Consider the following 24,700-nt stretch of genomic DNA (forward strand, 5'->3'; position numbering starts at 1 on the left):
TGCTCTGGGGTTTCTTACAGTGCTGTCTGCTCTGAGGCTTCTCACAGTACTGTATGCTCTGAGGATTCTCACAGTGCTGTCCTCTGAGGCTTCTCACAGTGCTGTCTGCTCTGAGGATTCTCACAGTGCTGTCTGCTCTGAGGCTTCTCACTGTACTGTCTGCTCTGAGGCTTCTCACAGTGCTGATCAGTCCAAGTCGTGCGCCCAGTCCGGGCCTCCTTCCAAGTCGTGCGCCCAGTCCAGGTCTTCTTTCAAGTTGTACGCCCAGTCTGGTCCTCCATTCAAGTTGTGTGACCACCCGGGGCCTACCTCCAAGTCGTGCACCCAACTTGAGCTGTCGTTTGCCAAGTGTGTGCTGCTAAAACCCCTAGAGACATGTGCTCAGCCCGAGACAAATTTTCTCACTTCACCTAAGGACAATTTAGTGAGTTCTCCTGCCCTCCCAGTCGGGGACTCCTGTTCTGCATCCCAGTCAGGGACCCTTGTTCTCAGTCCAAATCCCTCCCCAAGGTTCCCATTACCCCATTTTCTACCATTACCAAGACTGCTGACTCCTCTTTTGTTTTTGAATCCCCACCACCTACCTTCGATGGGGATATGGGACAATTTAGTGCACTTGTAAAATTCTGCTTATCCTATACCCAATCTTTTGGACAACCAATATAAGCAAGTACTCTTCTTGCTATCCAGTTTTAGAGAGAGGGCTTTGGAATGGGCAAGTCCTTTTATTAAAACCAGAGATCCAATTCTCTCAAACTTACAACTTTTTTATGGATGCCGTGATAGAAGAATTTGCTCCAATACTTGCCAGTGCTACCTCCAGCACTTCTGCTAAGCCATCTTCTTTAACCCCAGTTACCCCAACCATGAACTTGTCTTTATCTTCAGTCCATTTCCAGCAGCTCTCTAAGAGCCATAAAAAGAGAGGTAAAAAGAAGAAGAGGAGTGGGGCTTTGGGCTCTCTGCATCCCTTGAGCAAGGTTTCTATACATTCACCATCCTTTGACGAAGATTTCTCTGCTACATGACCAATTTTGGACTATGACTCTGACATTTTTTGACTGGTCCTGGTAATTTGGGCATCTGGAATCCACCCTTAAGGGGGGGGGGGGTTCTGTCATGAATTGCCTCCTGCAGCTCCTGTCTGCCAGGTACTTTGTTGGACTTTTGCCTTTGTGTGTATCCAGCCAGCAGTACCACTGTTCCACCAAAGGGGCCACTGTGGTACTTGGACTGCTTCCCTACCTGCCAGAGCTAAGCTCATTACTCCAGGATGCTTAGCACCTGCGCCTGGCCTAGAAAGACTGCCTTCTCCCAGCAATAATTGCCAGTTCATCTGTTGCCATGATCTCTGTTGGTTCTCCTGTGAGTTATCCTTGTTTGACTTTCTGGTTTTGACCTCTGCTTGTCCCTCCATTTTGGCATCTCTTCCTGTGACCCCTGTCTCGGCCTTGTTATGATAGCACCCACAATTCGCATCCTGTTTCCAGTATCTCCTATGTATCAGTCCACAGACTATTGCAGCCTATTTGAGTGAATGATATGTGGTAGAATGGCATGAAAATTGTCTGACTTGCTGATGTCTTAGCCTTCAGACACCTACAAGGCCCATTTCATCAATGAGTTTGGAAAAGGGGGTGGGCTTACAGAGGAACTTATGCGTGGACTCCTGACACTTATCAAGATGAGGATCTATTATGTTAGTAAAATCACCCAAGCACACTTCTGGGGTCTCCGCTGAGAGGGCCAAGTCCTTGCTCTCTCAAGAATCTCAAAACAACAACCTCCCCAGACATCTCCTTTTTGTTCCTTCTCACAAGACACCCGGTCCTTTCCACCTCCCTGGGTGAACCCCCCCACTCATTGTCCTCTTGTGACTGGTGGTGTGAAGAGTTTGGATGGTAACAGGGGTGGAAGTAGAGCATGAAATCAGTGGTGCCATTCAGACTGTGTTGAAGAGTTGCTGGAACAATAGTTAGCAAACAGGGAGAGTCCACTTCCTGATTTTAGATAGGCTCCTGACCCTCCTGTTTTTAACACCTTGCACTCTTTTTTGATGTCGCAAGGTCCACAGCTGTTTCACACTTCCTGTGAGCTGCCTCTCCACACACCACAGTAATAACAGATCTGACCACCGGGTGTTATTTAATAACAGAGTGGACCACGGTTGTTAAATTGGCCCACTGATGACATACCAGGTTGGCACGATATTCCCAATATAAGGCCCAGATCTGTCACAGTGCAGCAGTCAGATGAAGGGTCTCTGTAAGAGAATATTTGAAAGACAGTGGATAGCTGTAAGAGAGAAGTAGGCATGTGAAGGAAGTGCCAGTGTTTAGGTGCATGTGTGAGAAAATCCACTGTTCATGGGATGGCATGTGAGAGAAAATCTGTTGGGTAAGGATACATGTGAGAATGAAGCCTGAGGGCAAAGCAGTGTGATGTGATCAAAAAAAAAAAGCTGGTTGGTAGTGTGTCATGTGATAGAAAAGCTGGTGGGCAGGTCGATATGTGATATAAAAGCTGTTCGGTAAGGGGTGGCATGGGATTGAAAAGCTGATGGGCAGAGGATGGCATGTGTGAGAAAGGCTAGCATTCATGGCATGGTTTCTGAGTGAAAAGTTGCTGGGCATGGGTGTCATGTAATTAAATAATTTAACATGTATATGAAGTCAGTTGTTCTGCTTAAGTTAACTTACTTTTTTTTTTAAGGCATTTAAGCAAAGGGATTCCTTGCCTTTTTAAAAGTGTGGAGAAGTAGTGTAAAGCTACGGGGGATCAGCTAAAATCCTTGTTGCACTGAGAGCCGAGATCTTACTTTTCTGGGCTTAGATGTCAGGACCAGATTCTCTTTCATACCACCAGGGTGTTATTTGTAAGAAAAGCAGCTGGGCATGGTAGACATGTGCTAGAAATGCTGCTGGGGGCTTGGCATGTGTGAGAAAAGTATGTGGCCAGGTTGTAACATATGGCGAAAAATATTTTTGGCATGTGAGAATAGATGGTAAGCAGGTGTGGCTTGATTAAAAAACTGGAGGGCAGAGGATGACATGTGAATGAAAAACTACTGGACATGAGGTGGCATATGAAAGAAAATCCAGTGGGCAGCAAGATGCATGTGATAGAAAAACTTGCAAGCAGATGATGAAGTGACGGGAAATTGGTGGACAGGGGGGCATTTGATAGAAAAGCTGGTGGAAGAGGGGGGTGGCATGTTTCTACTGCTCCACAGTCCAGTGTCGGTGTGCTTTACACCACTCCATCCGACACTTGGCATTGGTCTTGGTGATGTGAAGCTTGCATGCAGCTGCTCGGCCATGGAAACCCATTCCATTAAGCTCCCGCTGCATAGTTTTTGTGATTGCATTAATGCCAGTGGAAGCTTGGAATACTTCAGCTATGGAGTCAGCAAAGCGTTGGCGACTTTTACACACCATGCGCCTTAACAGTCGTTGAATCAGCTCTGTGATTTTACATAGTCTTCCACTTCGTGGCTAAATTGCTGTGCCCATTCATTCTGTAGAACATTTATGAGGTCAGGTACTGATTTGGACGAGAAGGCCTGGCTCGCAATCTCCATTCCAGTTCATCCCAAAGATGTTCACTGGGGTTGAGGTCAGGGTTCTGTGCAGGCCAGTCAAGTTCTTTCACACCAATCTCATCAAACCATGTCTTTGTAGTCCTTGCTTTGTGCCCTGGGGCACAGTCATGTTGAAATAGAAAAGGGCCTTCCCCAAACTGTTGCCACAAAGTTGGAATCATAGCATTGTCCAAAATGACTTGGTATGCTGAAGCATTAAGATTACCCTTCACTAGAGATAAGGGGCCTAGCCCAAACCTTTAAAAAACAGCCCCATAACATAATCCCTCCTCCACCAAAGTTCACAGTTGGCATAATGCAGTCAGGCAGGTAACGTTATCCCGGCATCCGCCAAACCCAGAATTGCTCATTTGATTGCCAACAGAGAAGCGTGATTCATCATTGCTCAGTAGGTAAGGGCTTTAGAGCTGCCAGTTCGGCCTGTTGGGCTGAACAGGTTGCAGGTAGTGGTTCCTGTATCAGTATGTCTGTTTCTGTGATGACTGCATAACCTGTGTGTGGGGTGCCTTCCGTGTAGTACCATGAACCATCCACAAAGAACTGCAGGTCAGCCTCGAGTATACGAACATCACTTATATGGGGAGTACTAGCTGTTTCTTGATTTAGTAACTCGAGACATGACTGTCACAAAAAGAAGAAGAAAGGTTATTTTTTGTTTCTGCATCTGCTCCTGTGACCTCTGCTTTAATCTCAATTTCCTCCCCATCATATGTCCACCCTGTCATTGTTCTCCCCTCTTTTGAACTCAGGGATAATGATATGATAAAGATATAGCTGTGTTCAAAGTAGTAGACCCTTTGATTGTGACATTGGAGGATGTTAGCAAAAGCTGCCTTATACTTAGTTTATCTAGCAGCAGGAATGAAGTTCATGTGGGCAGGGCCGGATTAAGACATTGTAGGCCCCTGGGCTAGGGGTACTGTGAGGCCCCCATTTACATCTACAATGTTTTACGTCATGATTAGTGTATACAAACTGTACTATGGTTCCTTACCAACACCTATGTGCTAGATAATCAAATACTGTTTATTGTTCTATGTTCTCAATTTATTTTAGAGAAGGAGTATTTTAAATATGGATCTATCTTTTATTGGTAGATTTGAAAAATTAATTTAGGGCATCAATCCCTTCTCTAATTAGATGTACCTATGGTGTAGATACAACAATGATGTTTTGATTTATGGAAAGGCAATTCATCAGCTATACAGAAAGAAAATATTCCTAGATCTTTATATTGGATTTAATATAGACAACCATAAAGTATTTATTTATACGCACTTCAAATCTGTTAATGCTTACATGTACTAATTCAGACAATTACAATAGACGAGCCGGTTGGTTTTTTTAGAGAAAGGATACAGTCGCAATTTTCTTAAGGCTATCAAGTTAGTGGTGGATAAAATTGGTGGGCAGCATCCAATAAAATAGCCAGTCTGTCCATATTCCAGATATTAGTTAACCTACTATAAAAACAAATTATGTATCTGAATATCATCAGGGTCGTGGAAGAATAATATGTATTTATACAAAAAATTAAAGTTACTTAATCTTGACACCATCCTTTTACCTATTCTTCCAAGACAAGCTAGCTATATTTTTACCAGAGCAAATCATTTGAAAATCAATTTAATACCATCTATAAAACTGGCTAAACTTATAATGGGAAGTCAATGAAAAACCTGTAATACATTTATGAGTAATATCAATTGATAATGTGAAGTTTGTGTTGATTAACATGTACATGCACCAGAACCAACCCCCCCCCCCCCCCCATTCCCGAGCCCCTACCTACGAATTACGTCTTCTGGTCCCTCTCTCTCCCCTCTTCGCTGCAGGCGACACCTTTATTCTTCATGCCCTGCTGTCACTAGTGCTGGCACAGTGCGCGGTGCGCTGCTTGGTGAGGAGATCTCGTGAGACTATGACATAGAGATGTCATGGTCTCACTCTCACAAGTCCTCCTCACTAAGAAGCGCACCACACCCGCACTAGTGACAGCAGGGCAGCTAATGGAAATTAATTCTTGTTAGGGCCCCCCAGCTGCCCGAGGCCCCTGAGCTGTAGCCCAGAAAGCCCATTGGGTTAATCCGGCCCTGCATGTGGGGTACGTGACCATTCACTTTCAGTTATGGATTTTTTTTCTAGTCTGTTGGTAAATGCTTTTTTTGCTTTCAGAAATGCAGTGTCCTAGGGAGTGTATTTTAGTCTGCACTAGCTGTAACTTATCTTTGCTGGCCTTGCAGCCAGCTTGTGCTAAAAACTTTTAAAGAGAGATTGTGTCTTACACACATTCACTCTCACTGTCACAACACTCTCACTGTCACACAGTAGCAAATTATCTACATACTGCAAGAGTGTCTTGTTTTTGTTCAACAGCTGCTAGAGCCAGTTCTATTAATTGTGTACAATGTATTAAACATCTCTGTAGCCACAAGTCCGCAGAATCTACAGTTTTTTGTTCTACTACTTTAGCAAGACCGACTACTTCATTTATTTGAATCTGTAAAATAGCCTGTGCCTTTGAATCTCCTGCTGCTGCTTTTATGACATCATACAGATTTATCCAGGCAGCTGAATAGAAAGTATGCAAGCTATAATCTGCCATAAATTGGTTCCTGATATCTGGTATTTCTTTTGCTATTGATATTAATTCTGTCTTATTCCAGGGCTTATACCAAGTTGTAGTGACTGCAGGAGGGACTGGTTGACCAGCACTGGAGGTTCTCCTCCTCTGCTTTGTGTCACTACTAGAAAGACTCCTGCTGCTCCATCCGGCATATCGTTGTATGCGGGTGGGCCAGTAGGTTCTTTTGGTTTCAATTTACCTGGACTACGGGTCTGACATTAAATCACACACAAAGGTTACCTAACATCTCCCAAAAGAGTATACTTTCAGAAGGTATACATTTATCCATAGAAGCAACATTTTCAGTCAGACTTATCCAAAAATAAATCATTTACTAACAAAAATCCCTTCAAATCAATATCCAGAAATGTAATAAAATTATACTCACACAAGTTTAAAAATGGAAAACCAAAAAACAAAGATTATTCTTTCAGTAATCTACAAAACACTCTTACTAAAAGAGAAAGAAAGAAAGAAAGAAAGAAAAAAAATAACTGATATGTTACAGCATACAGTTGTGTAACTACAAGTCCCAGCATTCAATTAGCTCCAATGTGCTGTTACCACTCCGGAGATATTTCAATTACTCTTGAATTATTGAAGCACATATATTGTCAAATAAGTCCTTCTCTTTCACACTGAACAAAATTGGGGAGAGAATCTGCAGCTTTATTCCCCCTCTGCTCATAGTCCCCCTCCCTTTCGCAACACACTGAAGTCTTTTACACAGAATAGGTGGGGGTACATTCCATTCTCTGTCTCTCACTCACAGGTAGTAAGACATAAACAAGACAAAAAAGTAACAAAATAAAATATGCACAATGTGTAATTTTTCTCCCGTATGCATACATACTCAGTACCCAACCCTGCTGCCCACTCTCTTATGTCACAGATTATATGACTTTAAATTTCAACATAAAAAGTACCTGTTGCAGAGAAGGTAAGTTTTGTTAGAAGTCTGCCTTATGCAAATGCTCAAGATCTTTAACAGCAATTAAACTATTCTTCCTATACTTGTGACTAGCAACTGACCCATCAGTAAAGCTTACTTTAAACTAATTTTAATGAGATTCACAACACAAATAATGCTAGATACAATATTTAACCCTTCTGTCTGGGTCCTGTAAATTGCAATTTTACAGAGAAAAAAAATTACCCTTGTTTTAGTAGTAAGACCCAATCACTGCGTCCAGCGAAAGGGTTACAATACAAAACCAGAAAGAACAATTTAACCTCAGAAGTTTGTACCATGGCAAAATTAAAAAATGTAATATTTTCTCCCACTTTCTGCCCAAATTTGTTTTAGTGGCTTAAAGTGACAGCAAATACACATATAAATTTCTGTACTAAGATTACTCCACAAATAGGACATTCCCAATTTGTCCCCTTATTCAGCGGCGCACGGAGGATTGTCAAAAAAACCCAAAAAACCCCAGAGAGAGCTGCTGCGCATGCGCAGCAGCTCCGTTTCGCCAGTGCTGTCCTATACAGCAGCTGCGGCGCTGTCTAAGAAGCGTCTGCGGCGGTGCTGTATACAATACAGCACTGCCTCGGACGCTTCTTTGACAGCGCCGCGGTAGCTGTATAGAACAGTGGCCACTTAGTTAGCGCAGGGGGGGGGGTTTCTAGAGACTCAGAAACCCCCCCTGCGTGTGCCACTGTTATTATTTCTCTGTCTTTAGAGAGTTATCATCAAACTGCAAATCAGTTATCATCTCATCAATCTGATCACATTCTTTTCCATATTCCAACAACTTAGCTGTTTGCATCCAACATTCTATTTGACCTTTCTTATGTATATATTGATTTTGTGTCTTCCTTAATTCTCGTAATTTATCCGGGACTAAAAGTCCCCCTGGGGCTAACCTGCCCCGCTAAAATACTTTACTCTTACCCTTCAGGATTGACTCACCATGCATCATTTTCATAATATCCATGGCACACCTAGGTCCCTTGCTTGAAGTGGTACCTGAGTTTCCCATACATATAGGAGTATGCCCTTCCCGACATTCAGAAAGACACCCTAATCACATATATACAGAACCTTTGTCTTATCACTTTACTTTACCTTTACTAAACAACAATTATTGCACCTTCTAAACCTTCACGTGGTATTTCTTTCCACAATTAACCCACAAATTTTGTTGATCAATTAATTTTGTACAATTCATATCCAAAAAGAATGACCCTCTAAATATGAAAGGTTTTCTCGAATTTCTACCAGCGCAAACACTGTTAACTCTAAATCCTGCAGTAATTAATTTAAATATTATTGTACACTTTTTTTCAACAACAGACATTTAAACAATCAACAATATGACAAAACATAACAAGTACAAATAAAGAATCTTATCAGAACAAGAATGGTGAGTATTTTCGAACCTTCACATCAAACTCACGAATCTTAGAAGACACATAAATAACAATAATCTTTTTAGAGCAGAATAAAACTTCTACCCACCACGGTTTTGTCGTTCCTAGTTCTGCTTCTCCTCGACTCTTTCGCAGTTTTCTGTAAGGTTTTTGAATCTCGCTGGGGGCCTCCAAGTATAAAGGCAATAGACCTTTTGCCACCCGTAAAATCCCTTCTAATTCAAGTATACGGTCAGACTGGAGAATTGATCTGAGACACACACAGTTGTCTGGAATAATCCAGACAACTGGTACCAGTTTTACTGAAACTGGTATACTAATATTTATACAGAAAACATAGCATTCCCTCTTGTGGTTACATAGTATAATAATTAGCACAATCATTTACATTGTAGTTATGACCATCAATCAATTGTACAAATACATCTGTAAAACTTTCTCTCCAGACTTGTCTTGTGTTCTTGTCTCTCTCTATATATGTCATCCCTATACGTGAGTTATTTCTAGGGGTTTCAGAAGTAAACCCTCTCACCCTTGACACATAGGTCATTAATCTAATTGGAACTCCTTTAGCTATAAAGGTCTGTAGTTAATCATTTTTAACTAATTGCCTTCTACATTCACTATTTCTATGAAAGCTATATATTGCTTAATTAAAAAGATCATAACTACTTTTACAGTTCCGCTGCGTGCCGTATTTTGATTGAAATTGCTCTGTACATGCTCAGATGCAGACTTTACTCTAGTGAACACAAATGCATGCAATTCAAGTTTCAAGTCCAAACAAAAATTACACTTCCTACTGCCTACGATTTGAAGGGTATAAAGGCAGTGCACGTAGATATTGGACAGTAAGTGCGTGTCGAATCAAGCTCTGGGCATCTCTGAGGTACATATTTTTAGTTGTATAACTTGCACTAGTAGCTACAGGCAGGGCCATCTTAACAACATTATGGGCCCCCGGGCAAAGCAGTGCACCAGGGCCCCTATATATACATGTGTATATATATATATATATATATATATATATATATGTATAGAGATACAGATATAGATATATAGAGATAGCAGTAGATTGATGTACTTGCTCAGTGACCCTTGAAGGTTTTTGTTGTTTTTTTTTGCAGGTTTATTTTTTTGCAGGATTATTTATTCTAATTAAGAGCCCTGCCTATGGGGCCCCCTTGCCCATGGCGCCCAATGGAAAAGATGGCCCTGGCTACAGGGCAGGTGTAAATGCCAACTGACAGTTATGACTGATGCGTATGCATGCCAGACCATGTATTTACGTAAGAGAAACTGTAAATATGTATTTTATATACAATGGACATTAAGAACATCCTGATTTATGTATTGATATAAAAAAAAATTTTTTAAAGGGCTTTATATTGCAGATATGTATTGTGCATATCCTGTAGAGTTTACTGTCTGCATATGGCAAGTGTGTGCAACTTATGTCCTATTTTAAAAAACGCAAATTGCGTTCACATTGCGTTCCATTGTAAATCAGGCTTATTAAGTCTTAAATTTAAAATAAAAGAATTTTAATACAGTGGATTTTTTTGTTTGTAGTACTTTACAACGTGGCCCCACAGGTCTCAATGTGTCCTGGATCTTAGGGCATGCTGGTGCTTGCAGTTCTTCAAATGTCAGTATGCTTTGACAGCCATGGGTTTGCTGGGACTTGTAGTTTTGCTAGCGTCTAAGGCATGCATATGTCATATTGGCCTGTTGGGACTAATAGTGCCACATATTATCATACTATTTAGCCCATTATTACTCCATCACTCGCTGTCCAGAAAGTATAAGCTCCAATGTTATCAGCACATGGCTGTTTTTTCCTTTTAGGGACAGCTTGCATTTTTTGTGGGCCTAATTCCCCTAGGCAATTCAGCCCTGTGCTAAACAGGCTGTGGCTGAGTATTACTATGAAAGTGGGACCCCACCCTGATGTTTTCTCTGTTATAGTGGGACTAGCCCAGATTGCCCTAGCCTGGTGTTGGTTGTGGTATATGCAGGAGGACCTTATGCTATTCGCGGAGCATCCACCAACCTACAAAATAAGTTGCCGGAATCTTTTATGAGGTGCAAATTTTGCAAAGTGGGCATTTACCTTCAGATGTTATTAAAGGACAATCAAGCCATTGCTGAGTACAAAGCACATGCTGATGGCTTTTCAAAATGTAGTTATATATTTACACATAAAAGTATGCAGCTACAATGCTGTTTTTTTAATTGTATTTCTAATTTTGTGAATTTCCTCCACAGTGTGTTAAATAAATATTACCTAAAGCCAAAACAGTGTCGGCCTGAGACTTTCTTGCACTCCGGGCAGATAGCTGATAGCATATATATAAGAGGAAGGAGCCCTTTTAAGACATTGTGTCATCGTGTCACGGGTCACATGCGCATCTGTATAGAGTGGTCACAACATCCAGCAGAGCTTGCTTGTCCTGTGTGAATCACACAGATATGCAGAACGGCGATTGGTGCCTCCGTTCTGGAGGACAGACACCTGGTTGTATTGGACACGTCACACTACAATACGTTATTTTGGCACACCACACAATTGGATGCCCTCTGCTGTTGACCTATCAGGCCTTAACTTGGATTGATATATATATACAGTCAAGTCCATAAATATTGGGATATCGACACAATTCTCATATTTTGGGCTCTATACACTACCACAATGGATTTGTGCTTTAACTGCAGACTTTCAGCTTTAATTTATGGGAATTTACATCCAAATCAGGTGAACAGTGTAGAAATTACAACGGTTTCTATATGTGCCTCACACTTTTTGAGGGACCAAAAGTAATGGTACAAACTAAACAATCCTGCATCAAACTTTCACTTTTTAATACTTTGTTGCAAATCATTTGCAGTCAATTACAGCCTGAAGTCTGGAAGGCATAGACATCACTAGACACTGGGTTTCATACCTGATGATGCTCTGCCAGGCCTCTACTGCAAATGTCTTCAGTTCCTGCTTGTTCTTGGGGCATTTTCCCTTCAGTTTTGTCTTCATCAAGTGAAATGCATGCACAATCGGATTCAGGTCAGGTGATTGACTTGGCCATTGAATAAGATTCCTCTTGTTAGCCTTAAAAAACTTTTTGGTTGTTTTTGCAGTATACTTTGGGTCATTGTCCACCTGCACTGTGAAGCACCGTCCAATGAGTTCTGAAGCATTTGACTGAATTTGAGCAGATTATATTGCCCGAAACACTTCAGAATTCATCCTGCTGCTTTTGTCAGCAGTCACATCATCAATAAATACAAGGGAACCAGTTCCATTGGCCGCCATACATGCCCACGCCATGACACTACCACCACCATGCTTCACTGATGAGGTGGTATGTTTTGGATCATGAGCAGTTCCTTTTCTTCTCATACTCTTCTCTTCTCATCACTCTGGTACAAGTTGATCTTTGTCTAATCTGTCCATAGTGTCACGGGCACTAGGAGTTGCTTACCCGAGTTTCACCAGATGGAACTCTGCTAGAGAGGCGGGGTTATGGCACACACCTCAAAGCAGGCAGGTGAATGATTGGAGCGACACAACAGCAGGAGAGTAGAGATAGTCTGAGGAAGTCAGCGACTTGCAGCTATGGTTAGAGGAAAGTCAGCGACTTGGAGCAGTAAACTGGAGGCTGAAGATAATGTAGACACGAGGAGTGGACGTGGATAGGTGATGGTAGGTAGAGGAGGAGTCAGTGGTCTGCGTACAGCAAGTTGTACCACTGCAGTGATGGGAAGAATAGTACTGGTGAAGGTAGGAAGCAGGGTAGTCGGTGGTCTGCGTTCAGCAAGTTGTACCACCGCTATGGTGAGGAGTCTGGTCCAGGTGTAGGTAGGTAATAGGAGAGTCAGTGTTCTGCGTATAGCAAGTTGTACCACCGCTGTGATAGGAGGACTTGTCCAGGTGCGGGTAGGTAGCAGGGGAGTCAGTGGTCTGCGTGCAGCAAGTTGTACCACTGCTGTGAGAAGGAATGAGGACTTGTCCAGGTGCAGGAGAGTGAAGTTGAAAGGCAAACTGTGGCTGTATGGAAACAGCGCGAGTAGAGCAATGTCTTGTGAGGCAGAGATGGAAGGCACAATGAATAGTCTGTATGGAGTAGATGCCTTGCAGGGAGGAGAAGCTGGTCACAGCAGATATGCACAATAATGCTAAGTAGTAGCGTGAGGAGATATCGTAGCTTGAGTGAAAGCTTGTCCTAGTTGTGTAGATCCGGAATCAGCTGAGAAGTGAAGCGTTGTAGCGGGATGGGAACCGCCGCTGAGTTGAGCAGGGAGCAGCGTGGAAGCTGAAGCATGAGTAGAGTGGAAGCAGTTTGGAAACTGTACACATGAGTAGAGCTGGAAGCAGTTTGGAAACTGCACACAGGAGTAGAGCTGGAAGCAGTTTGGAAACTGCACACAGGAGTAGAGCTGGAAGCAGTTTGGAAACTGCACACAGGAGTAGAGCTGGAAGCAGTTTGAAAACTGCACACAGGAGTAGAGCTGGAAACAGTTGGGAAACTGCACACAGGAGTAGAGCTGGAAGCAGTTTGGAAACTGCACACAGGAGTAGAGCTGGAAGCAGTTTGGAAACTGCACACAGGAGTAGAGCTGGAAGCAGTTTGGAAACTGCACACACTTATAGAAGTTCACTGGGAGTGAGACTTCAAGATCACGCCACTACCTAAGGCTGCAGGTGCCTTAAGTAGGGAGGGGTGATTGATCCATCAATCACATTAGTGGTCAGGTGTAGTTGTTAAAGGGACCTGCGCATGCCCAGTGCGACAGGATGGCGGACGGCCGCGGTTCCACACAGGTGAGTGACAGTACCCCCCCCTTTTAAAGGTGGGCACAGAACACTTGGAACCGGGTTTGGCCGGAAATTTTTGGTAGAATTTTTTAAGCAGGGCTGGAGCGTTGAGGTCCTCAGCACGAATCCAGGAGCGTTTTTCTGGACCGAAGCCCTTCCAATGAACGAGGAATCGGAGAGTTCCTCGCGAAATTTTAGCATCCAGGATCTGAGAGATCTCGAACTCCTCTTCTTGATGAATCTGTACTGGTTTAGGTAAAGAAGGAGGAGCAGAAAAACGATTGATAACAAGAGCTTTGAGCAGAGAGACATGGAAGGCATTGGAGATCTGGAGGTTCTTTGGTAATAGTAGCTTGAAGCATACTGGATTTATGACTTGAGTGATCTTGTATGGTCCGATGAAGCGTGGCGCAAACTTCAATGGACGGAACCTTCAAGCGGATGTTTTTTGTAGAAAGCCATACTTTCTCCAAGCTTGAGTGGTGGAATGGCTCGCCTCTTTTTATCTGCGAAGAATTTGTATCTGGCTGATGATTTCCTCAGGGATGATCTCACCTGAGTCCAGATGGTTTTAAAGTTTTGACAAAGTCTCTCCACCGCAGGGACTTGGGTGGGAGGGAGGGCAGGAAACTCTGGGAGAGACGGATAGTGACCGTAAACCACGAAAAAAGGAGTTTTTGTTGAAGACTCATGGTACATGTTATTGTGGGCAAACTCAGCCCACGGGAGTAAATCTACCCAATTATCTTGATTGGCTGAGGAAAAGAATCTTATGAAGGTCTCGAGATCTTGATTGACCCTTTCGGTCTGGCCGTTTGATTGGGGATGGTAAGACGATGATAAAGACAGTCGGATACCCAAGTTCTTACAAAGGGCTCGCCAGAATCTGGAGACGAACTGCACTCCTCTATCGGACACAATCTCGGACGGACAGCCGTGAATTCGAAAAATCTCTTTAATAAAATGGTCAGCCAAGGTAGAAGAAGATGGTAATCCGGTGAGAGGGACGAAGTGAACCATCTTGGAGAATCTATCCACCACTTCCCAGATGGTATTACATCTCTTGCTAAGAGGAAGTTCGGTGACAAAGTCCATACTTATGTGGGTCCAAGGTTTGGTAGGGATAGGTAGTGGTTGGAGCAATCCCGCTGGTGTTCTGCGGGAAGACTTAAATTGAGAGCAGATCTCACAAGCGGCCACAAATTCTCTGACATCCTTTCTGATAGAAGGCCACCAATAACTCCGGGAAAGGATCTCAAAAGTCTTTCGTTCACCAGAATGTCCAGAGAAGCGTGAAGAATGGTACCATGACAATATTCTCTTGCGTAGAGATGGCGGAACAAGAGTTCTCCCAAACGGTAGCACATTGGTGGACGAAGTGGCCAAAGTCACACATTTGGGATCCAGTATAGGATGATCGGAAGAATCCAAGATGTCAGAAGGAGGAGCAAATGCCCGGGATAAAGCATCTGCTTTCCTGTTCTTTGCAGCAGGTTTGAACGTTATAATGAGTTCGAAGCGAGAAAAGAAAAGTGACCACCTCGCCTGTCGAGGGTTTAGACATTGGGCTGTTTGTAAATAGTGGAGATTTTTGTGGTCGGTGAAGATGGTTACCGGATAATGAGCCCCCTCCAGTAGATATCTCCACTCCTCCAATGCGACTTTTATTGCCAACAGTTCTTTGTCACCGATGGTGTAGTTCTTTTCCGCAGGTAGAAGACCCCGGGAGTAGAAGGCACAAGGATGGAATTTCTGTTGCTTTGATCTTTGGGAGAGAATAGCTCCTAGTCCGACATTGGAGGTGTCCACCTCGAGAAAGAAGGGAAGGTTTACGTCAGGCTGCCGAAGAACAGGGGCGGTAGAAAATGCTTCTTTAAGGCTTTGGAAAGCGTGAAGGGCCTCGGAGGACCAGTGTTTAGTATTGGCATCCTTCTTGGTCAGGGCCACAATAGGAGAAGCAATAGATGAGAAGTTCAGGATAAAACGTCTGAAATAATTCGCAAACCCCAGGAAGCGTTGTATAGCCCTGAGGGTAGTTGGCTGGGGCCAAAGTAGAACGGCATTAACTTTGTCTGGGTCCATCTCCAGACCTACTACTGACACGATGTAACCCAAGAATGGAATTTGGGATAATTCGAAGGAGCATTTTTCTAATTTGCAGAATAGGAGGTTCTTCCGCAGTCTGGAGAAAACCTCTGCCACATGTTGATGGTGGGAGACAAGATCTTGAGAGAAGATTAAAATGTCGTCCAGATAGACTACAATGCACACGTATAATAGGTCCCGGAAGATCTCATTCACGAATCCTTGGAAGACAGCTGGGGCATTACACAGTCCAAAGGGCATAACTAGGTATTCGTAATGCCCATCCCTGGTGTTGAATGCTGTCTTCCATTCGTCGCCTGACTTGATCCGGATTAGGTTGTAAGCACCACGGAGATCAAGTTTGGTAAAAATCCGAGCACCTTTTATACGATAAAAGAGTTCGGTGATAAGAGGAATCGGGTACCGATTTTTTACGGTTATGGCATTGAGCCACCGATAATCAATACAGGGTCTTAAGGTCCCATCTTTTTCACGAAAAAGAAGCCCACTCCAGCGGGAGAGCTGGAAGGTCGAATGAATCCGCGATGAAGGTTGTCCTTGATATACTTTGACATAGCCTGTGTCTCTGGTAGCGAGAGAGGGTATACACGGCCCCTAGGAGGGTTTTTGCCAGGTAGTAAATCTATGGGACAATCCCATGCCCGATGAGGTGGCAGGCGTTCAGATTGCGCCTTATCGAACACGTCAGCGAATGGGGCATACTGTGGAGGAAGGCCCGGAGGACCAGGTGTTATAGATAATCTGTTGATTTTGAGTGGTACCACTCGGGTTTGGCATCTATGATGACAATCCGGGCCCCAGGATGTGACTTGGGGAGTACTCCAATCAACTTGTGGTGAATGAAGCTGAAGCCATGGAAGGCCAAGAACGATGGGACTAGTAGTAGCAGGAAGGACTAGCAAAGATATTTTCTCTCGGTGTAAGGCTCCAATTTGAAGGGTCAAAGGAGTCGTACAGTGGGTGATAAGTCCATTAATGATGTGAGAGCCGTCTATAGCGGTGACCGCTATGGTGGTTTTTAACGGGGCCACTGGTAGGGACCACTGGTTAACAAGAGCACTGGAGATAAAGTTGCCGGCAGCGCCGGAATCCAGAAGTGCTTGAGAGATAAAAGATTTGGTGGCTGAGAAGATGGTAACATCAAATGCACACACTTTGGAATCCATAGAAGATGGAGAGGAGTCCAGGGACCCTAACCTTACCTCTCCAGAACTGGTTAGGGCCTGGCATTTCCCGACTTCTTAGGACATGAGTTCAGGCTGTGAGTAGGGTCAGCACAATAGATGCAGAGTCTACTTTGTATTCGTCGATCCCTCTCTCTAGATGTTAACTTAGAATGTCCTACCTCCATGGGTTCCACTGGAGGGGGAAGGTGACGAACTTGAGGTGATGGGCGAGTGAACCCCTTAGAGGTGCTTGTTCTTTCAGACTCCCTCTCACGGAATCTCATGTCTAACCTATGACATAGGGAAATTAGATCGTCCAAGGAGGAGGGTAACTGTTGTGTGGTCAGTGCGTCTTTGATCTTATCCGTCAGACCCTGCCAGAAGGCAGCTATCAGGGCCACTATAGTTCAGAGGCGAGTATCCGAAACTGAATGACGTACTGGGCCACAGAGTGTGATCCTTGGCGTAGTCGGAGAATGCTGGAAGCCGCAGAGACAACGCGGCCAGGTTCATCGAAAATTTTGCGGAACGTGGAAATGAAGAGTGCACTATCCTCCAATAGGGGGTCATTTCTCTCCCACGGAGGGGAGGCCCATGCAAGAGCCTGTCCGGAAAACAGAGAAATGAGGTAGGCAATCTTGGCACGGTGAGTGGCAAAATGGTGAGGTTGAAGCTCGAAATGGAGAGAGCACTGATTCAAAAAACCTCTACACGTCTTGGGATCTCCATCATATTTTGAGGGAGTAGGCAGGTGTAGCGTGGAAGCAGTAGACACCTGGGATGGCACTGGGGAAGGAGAAGGCGCTTGAGGTTCAACAGTCGCTGAAACAGTTTGTAGAGGAACTCCTCGGGTGGCCAGAGTCTGGAAACACTGGAACAGATGTTGCTGTCGAACATCCTGTTGTTCTACCCGAGTGATCAGATGCTGCAGCATCTCCTTAGCTGTTTGTTCCAATCCTGGGTCTGTCATGGCCTGATCTTACTGTCACGGGCACTAGGAGTTGCTTACCCGAGTTTCACCAGATGGAACTCTGCTAGAGAGGCGGGGTTATGGCACGCACCTCAAAGCAGGCAGGTGAATGATTGGAGCGACACAACAGCAGGAGAGTAGAGATAGTCTGAGGAAGTCAGCGACTTGCAGCTATGGTTAGAGGAAAGTCAGCGACTTGGAGCAGTAAACTGGAGGCTGAAGATAATGTAGACACGAGGAGTGGACGTGGATAGGTGATGGTAGGTAGAGGAGGAGTCAGTGGTCTGCGTACAGCAAGTTGTACCACTGCAGTGATGGGAAGAATAGTACTGGTGCAGGTAGGAAGCAGGGTAGTCGGTGGTCTGCGTTCAGCAAGTTGTACCACCGCTATGGTGAGGAGTCTGGTCCAGGTGTAGGTAGGTAATAGGAGAGTCAGTGGTCTGCATATAGCAAGTTGTACCACCGCTGTGATAGGAGGACTTATCCATGTGCGGGTAGGTAGCAGGGAAGTCAGTGGTCTGCGTGCAGCAAGTTGTACCACTGCTGTGAGAAGGAATGAGGACTTGTCCAGGTGCAGGAGAGTGAAGTTGAAAAGCAAACTGTGGCTGTATGGAAACAGCGCGAGTAGAGCAATGTCTTGTGAGGCAGAGATGGAAGGCACAATGAATAGTCTGTATGGAGTAGATGCCTTGCAGGGAGGAGAAGCTGGTCACAGCAGATATGCACAATAACGCTAAGTAGTAGCGTGAGGAGATATCGTAGCTTGAGGGAAAGCTTGTCCTAAACGAAGCAATGCGGTAACACAGTCTATATGGGTACTTGTACCCAGTGCAGCAAACAACAATGGAAACAACTGGTATGCGAGCAATAGGCAATAGTCAATAGTCAGTAGAGCATACCCAGTTGTGTAGATCCGGTATCAGCTGAGAAGTGAAGCGTTGTAGCGGGATGGGAACCGCCGCTGAGTTGAGCAGGGAGCAGCGTGGAAGCTGAAGCACGAGTAGAGCTGGAAGCAGTTTGGAAACTGTACACACGAGTAGAGCTGGAAGCAGTTTGGAAACTGCACACAGGAGTAGAGCTGGAAGCAGTTTGGAAACTGCACACAGGAGTAGAGCTGGAAGCAGTTTGGAAACTGCACACAGGAGTACAGCTGGAAGCAGTTTGGAAACTGCACACAGGAGTAGAGCTGGAAACAGTTTGGAAACTGCACACAGGAGTAGAGCTGGAAGCAGTTTGGAAACTGCACACAGGAGTAGAGCTGGAAGCAGTTTGGAAACTGCACACAGGAGTAGAGCTGGAAGCAGTTTGGAAACTGCACACACCTATAGAAGTTCACTGGGAGTGAGACTTCAAGATCACGCCACTACCTAAGGCTGCAGGTGCCTTAAGTAGGGAGGGGTGATTGATCCATCAATCACATTAGTGGTCAGGTGTAGTTGTTAAAGGGACCTGCGCATGCCCAGTGCGACAGGATGGCGGACGGCCGCGGTTCCACACAGGTGTGAGCGGGAAAGATGGAGAACCACGTACCAGAGTGGAGGCACTCACACTCCGGTGAGTGACACATAGGATGTTGTTCCAGAACTGTACTGGCTTTTTTAGATGTTGTTTGCCAAACTCTAATCTGGTCTTCCTGTTTTTGTGGCTCACAAATGGTTTTATATCTTTTGGTGAACCCTCTATATTCTCTCTTGTAAAGTCTTCTCTTGATTGTTGACTTTGACACATATACACCTACCTCCTGGAGAGTGTTCTTGATTTGGCCAACTGTTGTGAAGGGGTTTTTCTTCACCAGGGGTTTTTCATCCACCACAGTTGTTTTCCGTGGTCTTCCGAGTCTTTTGGTGTTGCTGAGCTCTCCGGTGCGTTCTTTCTTTTTAAGAAAGTTCCAAACAGTTGATTTGGCCACACCTAATGTTTTTGATATCTCTCTGATGGGTTTGTTTTGATTTTTCAGCCTAATGATGGCTTGCTTCACTGATAGTGACAGCTCTTTGGATCTCCTATTGAGAGTCGACAGCAACAGATTCCAAATGCAGATGTCACACCTAGAATCAACTCCAGACCTTTTACCTGCTTAATTGATGATGAAATAACGAGGGAATAGCCCATACATGTCCATGAAATAGCTTTTGAGTCGATTGTCCCATTACTTTTGGTCCCTTAAAAAGTGGGTGTTAGGTTTCAAGATTACCTTAGTCAGTATTAACGCCGGCTTTCCTAGGGCGCGGAGTCTAACGGCCCTCCCTGTCTTCTCCAAGAACCGCCGCAAGGCAGGGTGGGTTTTGCTGCCGGAGAACAGCAGGTCTCGGCCCCCAGGTTAGCCTACTGACGTAAGGAAAGAGTTCTATGAGATGAACATACAGAGGCACGATCAGATCCACAGGGAAATTGATAACTGGAATCACTAACCATATATTCAGAAGGTAGTTGCCCGGAGTAGAAGCTGGTGGTATACAGGAATCAATCCGCTGTGCAGCCCCAGGAGCAGAAGCGTAGTTCAGAATAGCCGGTTCAGTACACAGGGATCCGTCCGTTATGCAGTACCAGGGATAAGGCAGAAGAGTAGTCTGGAGTATAGCCAGTTCGGTACACGAGATCCGTCCGTTATGCAGTACCAGGGATAAGGCAGAAGAGTAGTCTGGAGTATAGCCAGTTCGGTACACAGAGATCCGTCCGTTATGCAGTACCAGGGATAAGGCAGAAGAGTAGTCAGAAGTATAGCCAGTTCGGTACACAGAGAAACAGGTAACAAGGGAAAACACCAGGGGGATCAGAACACAGGAGATGCAGCCAGATACAGGAAACACGTTGCTCTGACACAGACAGTGTGTCAGAGCAGCGCTGAAGTAGATTTTTGAATTCCCCGCCCAGAGATCAGCTGACCTCCGCCGGGACCCACCCGGAAGTGCGGCGGTACAGAGCGGGGAATCGGCGCTGGAGCAGGTAAGCGCCGTGACAGTGGGAGGCACATATAGAAACCGTTGTAATTCCTACACCGTTCACCTGATTTGGATGTTAATACCCTCAAATTAAGGCTGAAAGTCTGCAGTTAAAGCAGATCATATTTGTTTCATTTCAAATCCATTGTGGTTGTGTATAGAGCCCAAAATAAGAGAATTGTGTCGATGTCCCAATATTTATGGACTTGACTATATATATATATATATATATATATATATATATATATATATATATTTATACTGTGCTGTTACTCCAGCCAGAGCCACACTGTGGTGAAAAACGGTGCACCACTGGCTATAAGAACAGAAGAACAGTACAGTACAGAGCTTCACAATGTTTTCACTAGGACTTGTAATAACTAGTAACCAGCTCTAATTGTCCTTGGAGAAAATATTGGAACATTATGCCAGTTTTTCACTTGTACAAATGGTGTAAACCAGGGCATATGTCAACAAATTTTAAAAAAGTAGATGTTGGTGGACAAGTGTGAGCCACTGTTACCAACACTCCCTCCTTGTTCATTACAATAGTTCACTGGAGTTCAACTGGTTCTGCAGTTATTATTATCACTGCTATCAATTTCTTTATAAGAACTAAATATGTGTTTTTTGCTTCCACTTTAATAGAACTGAAAATTAATTTGGAAGATTCTAAGTATAACCCCGTCCTAAATTGTTACTTACCTGGGATAAAGTGTTCAGGCTATCTGTCGGGTCCCTGAAGGAGCAAAGAAAGTGCAGCAAACATTACTGGACTCTCCTTGCTTCTGTTGACCCCATCTTTTTTCTGACAGACAGCGTGTTATCCACCAACAACACACTGCCAGCGGAAGCATGCAGGAGCAGTGGCGGGCACATGGAAGATGTCAAGGGACCCACCGGATATTTTGAACACTAGACCCCAGGTAAGTAGTATTTTAGGACCGGGTTGTACTTAGGATGTTCTAACCAAAACTTAATTTTCAGTTTTGTTTGGAATTATCCTTTAAGTACATATGTTACTATTCACTTTGTATTTATTTGCATTAGCCAAATATATTATTGTCTTTCGTTTTCTCTTTAGAGCCGAATCCGTAGAATGTGGAATGACACAGTTAGAAAGCAGTCTGAGTCTTCCTTTATTACTGGAGAAATAAACAGTTCAGCTTCTCTCAACAGAGGTGATTAATGCTTATTGCTTCATAACATGTGGTCTCTCTCTCTCTATCTCTGTCTCTCTCTCTCTCTCTCTTTCTCTCTCTCTCTCTCTCTCTCTCGCTCTCTCTGTCTCTGTCTCTCTCTCTCTCATTTTATTTACCTACCATCATCCAATATTAAGACACCGAAGAATGTGTAATATACTGTATGCATTAAAAGAAATTATTAAAGAATAATATAAATAAGTGCACACACAGACCTCCTAAACTAATATAAACTATGCTATACATGATGTTGCAAAGTATTGCATATTTAAAGCCACAATATAAATATATTGGGAATAAACGTGTAAATAGCTACAGAACAAAAAGCAAAAGATAAGTTCCATGCAAAAATTGCACATTGAGGTATATTCTATAATAAAAGGAAATGAATAAAGCAATTAAAGGAAGAGATATAAGCAAACAAAATACCTGTTATAAACTTTTAGTCAAACAATGGTCTTCACTTTTGATTGTATGGTAGGATAATGGTACTATTGCAGGCTTCAACTGTCAGTTTTCACCAGGGAAGAACAGGAGAGTTGCTGACAAGGTAAGAGGACATTTGATTACAAAGAATATTTAATAGATTAGAAATGCTGGTACCTTACTTATAATCATACATGCCAACTCTCCCGGAAAGTCCGGGAGACTCCCGAGATTCGGGTCAGTCTCCCGGGCAAGCTGGCATTTCTCCCGCATCCCAATCTGACGCCATTTTGGAGGGTGGGAGGGGGCGGGACGAGGCAAATCGCGTCATTTTGGCCCCGCCCCCCGCGATGCAAATCACGGGTTCGCGGCGGGCGGGGCCAAAATGACGCAATTGGCCTTGTCCCGCCCCCTCCCGCCCTCCAGTCACGCCCCCTCTCCCGGAAACAAGTTTCCGGGAGTTGGTAAGTATGCTTATAATACGGCCCTTCCAAATAAAGAACCTTACTATGGTCTAGTAAAGTAGTTCTCAAACTTGTCATGGTTCACTGTGCCTATTTCTAAAATATATTAACAAGTACAGGCAGATGTATAAGTCACAAAACATGCATTGTTGTTGAGGCCTGACAACAGGTTTGAGAAACAGTCTTCATAGGACTTAGAACTTGTACACATTTGCATGATTTGCCTGCTTATTGGTATATCTATCACATGGTAATAACAGCTTAAATGAATGTTAACATTGGAGATTATGGAACTCTATATAAAACTAATACTTATTATGGTTATGATGAACTGATCATAATCAGAAATGTTGTTTGTTCGGACTGATGTGAATGATAAACATTCTCTGTGAAGCGCTGTGTAATATCTTGGTGCTATGTGAATAAAGATTAATAAGGTGAAAAAATCCATCACCTGGTTAGCACAGTTTGAATTAATGTAAGACTAGGGATCATTGAACCCTATGTAAAACAAATCTTCAGTATGTTTATGATTAACTGATCATAAACAGGAACAATGTTTATTGTATTTTTAGTCTGTCATGCCTTCCTGTATATCTTAATAATCCAGGACATTGTTTCATAGCTATAGTTTGGGATTGAGTAGTGTGATGTTTATTAAGTGATAGGAGAGTATGGAAACTTCAAGGTTACCTGCAGGTCTAGTATACTTTCAAGTGCGACATGTATGTGACGATCATAATTGACAAATATTTGATGCTCACTTCTGGGAGTTCCCGTTGGTAGGTAAAGTGTGGGGTGCTGCAAATTGAGTCATTTTGGTCCTGCCGACACAGTACAATTGTGTCATTGCCAAAACGACCCACTTCATGGTGAATCGCATGATTGAGGACGCCTATCCTGCCCGGAGGGCAGAATGCAGGATTATGGTGCCCTGAATTTGGTCATATCCAAAACATTCAGAAAGGATTGGCAAGTATGGTGCTGATACACCCTATGTTATTTGCGTCAGCAACATTTTCCTTATGTGTAATTTTCTGTTTGCATTGATATGCTTTCTTTTGAGGTCATCACATTTATTACAGGTAAATTGTAGGCATGCCAATAGTAGAAAAATGCATTATTTTTCTTGTGTTATCACTTTTCTTGTAAAGTCTACTCTTGCATGATGGAATACGAATATATTAGTTCACTAAATGCTATGCTATATATTATATTATTATGTTTTTGCTACATATGGCATTGTATTATATTTCTGTTAAAAAGTATACTTTACATTACTTATTTAAAGCTGAGCAGGAACTAGAGATGCTCAGGCTCGGTTCCCCGAGAACCGAACACACCCAAATCCAGATCTGATACTTTTGCGCGCTCTCGGAATTGAAATTGAGGCAAAACGTCATTATTACGTCGTCGGATCTTGCGAGTTTTGGATTCTATAAGTACCGCTCTCCACGGCGATCCAGCTCCATTTCAAGGGGGAAGACAGAAGGGGTAGCACAGTTCTTTGCAGTCCGTAGAGCAGTTGGACAGCGTCATAGGTACAATAGAAAGAGGAGGGGTAGCATTGTTCTTCAAAGTCTCCAGTGACATTCAGGAGAGCTCCATTGCTCCATTGCTAATTGTCATTGCTGAAATAGAATGAATAGGTCTGGCAGGCTTGGTCTTCTAAATCTGCAGTCACATAATATACAGTGTTATATAGGTAACACACTGTCACTCACCGGACTGTGAGTGCTACTTCTCGTGTGTTTAGGAACCGTGGCCGTCCAACATCCTGAGGGTCTGCGCAAGGTGCAGCCCTTTCAAACCTTCAGTACATGTTCCTTTTAGTTAATTGGCTGATCAGGCAACACTCCCTATTTAAAACACCTGTGGTCTATACCTCGTTGCCTGATCTTGGAGTCTCATTCCCCATGAGCCTCTGAAGGTGTTCCTGTGTTTCCTCGTGTGTTCAGCTCCTGCTGATTCCTGTTGTTTCGTTTGTGGTTTCCAAACCACTTCAACTCTC

The 24,700-nt window shown here is 43.7% G+C and overlaps 1 protein-coding gene across 9 annotated transcripts in view; it reads left to right on the plus strand.

Annotated features, from left to right (window-relative positions):
• ADGRL3 (adhesion G protein-coupled receptor L3) overlaps positions 1-24,700 on the plus strand; it is a 958,921-nt gene that overhangs the window by 766,459 nt on the left and 167,762 nt on the right. For 5 of the 9 annotated variants that reach the window (XM_075204784.1, XM_075204783.1, XM_075204785.1 and 2 more), the window contains exons 17-18: positions 21,413-21,523; positions 21,682-21,778. In XM_075204784.1, the coding sequence (XP_075060885.1) occupies positions 21,413-21,523; positions 21,682-21,778 (208 nt within the window). The remainder of the gene's footprint in view (positions 1-21,412; positions 21,524-21,681; positions 21,779-24,700) is intronic. The other 4 variants (XM_075204791.1, XM_075204786.1, XM_075204790.1 and 1 more) reach the window with 1 other exon arrangement.

Source organism: Mixophyes fleayi, chromosome 1 (assembly GCF_038048845.1).
Source record: "Mixophyes fleayi isolate aMixFle1 chromosome 1, aMixFle1.hap1, whole genome shotgun sequence".
NCBI lineage: Eukaryota > Metazoa > Chordata > Amphibia > Anura > Limnodynastidae > Mixophyes > Mixophyes fleayi.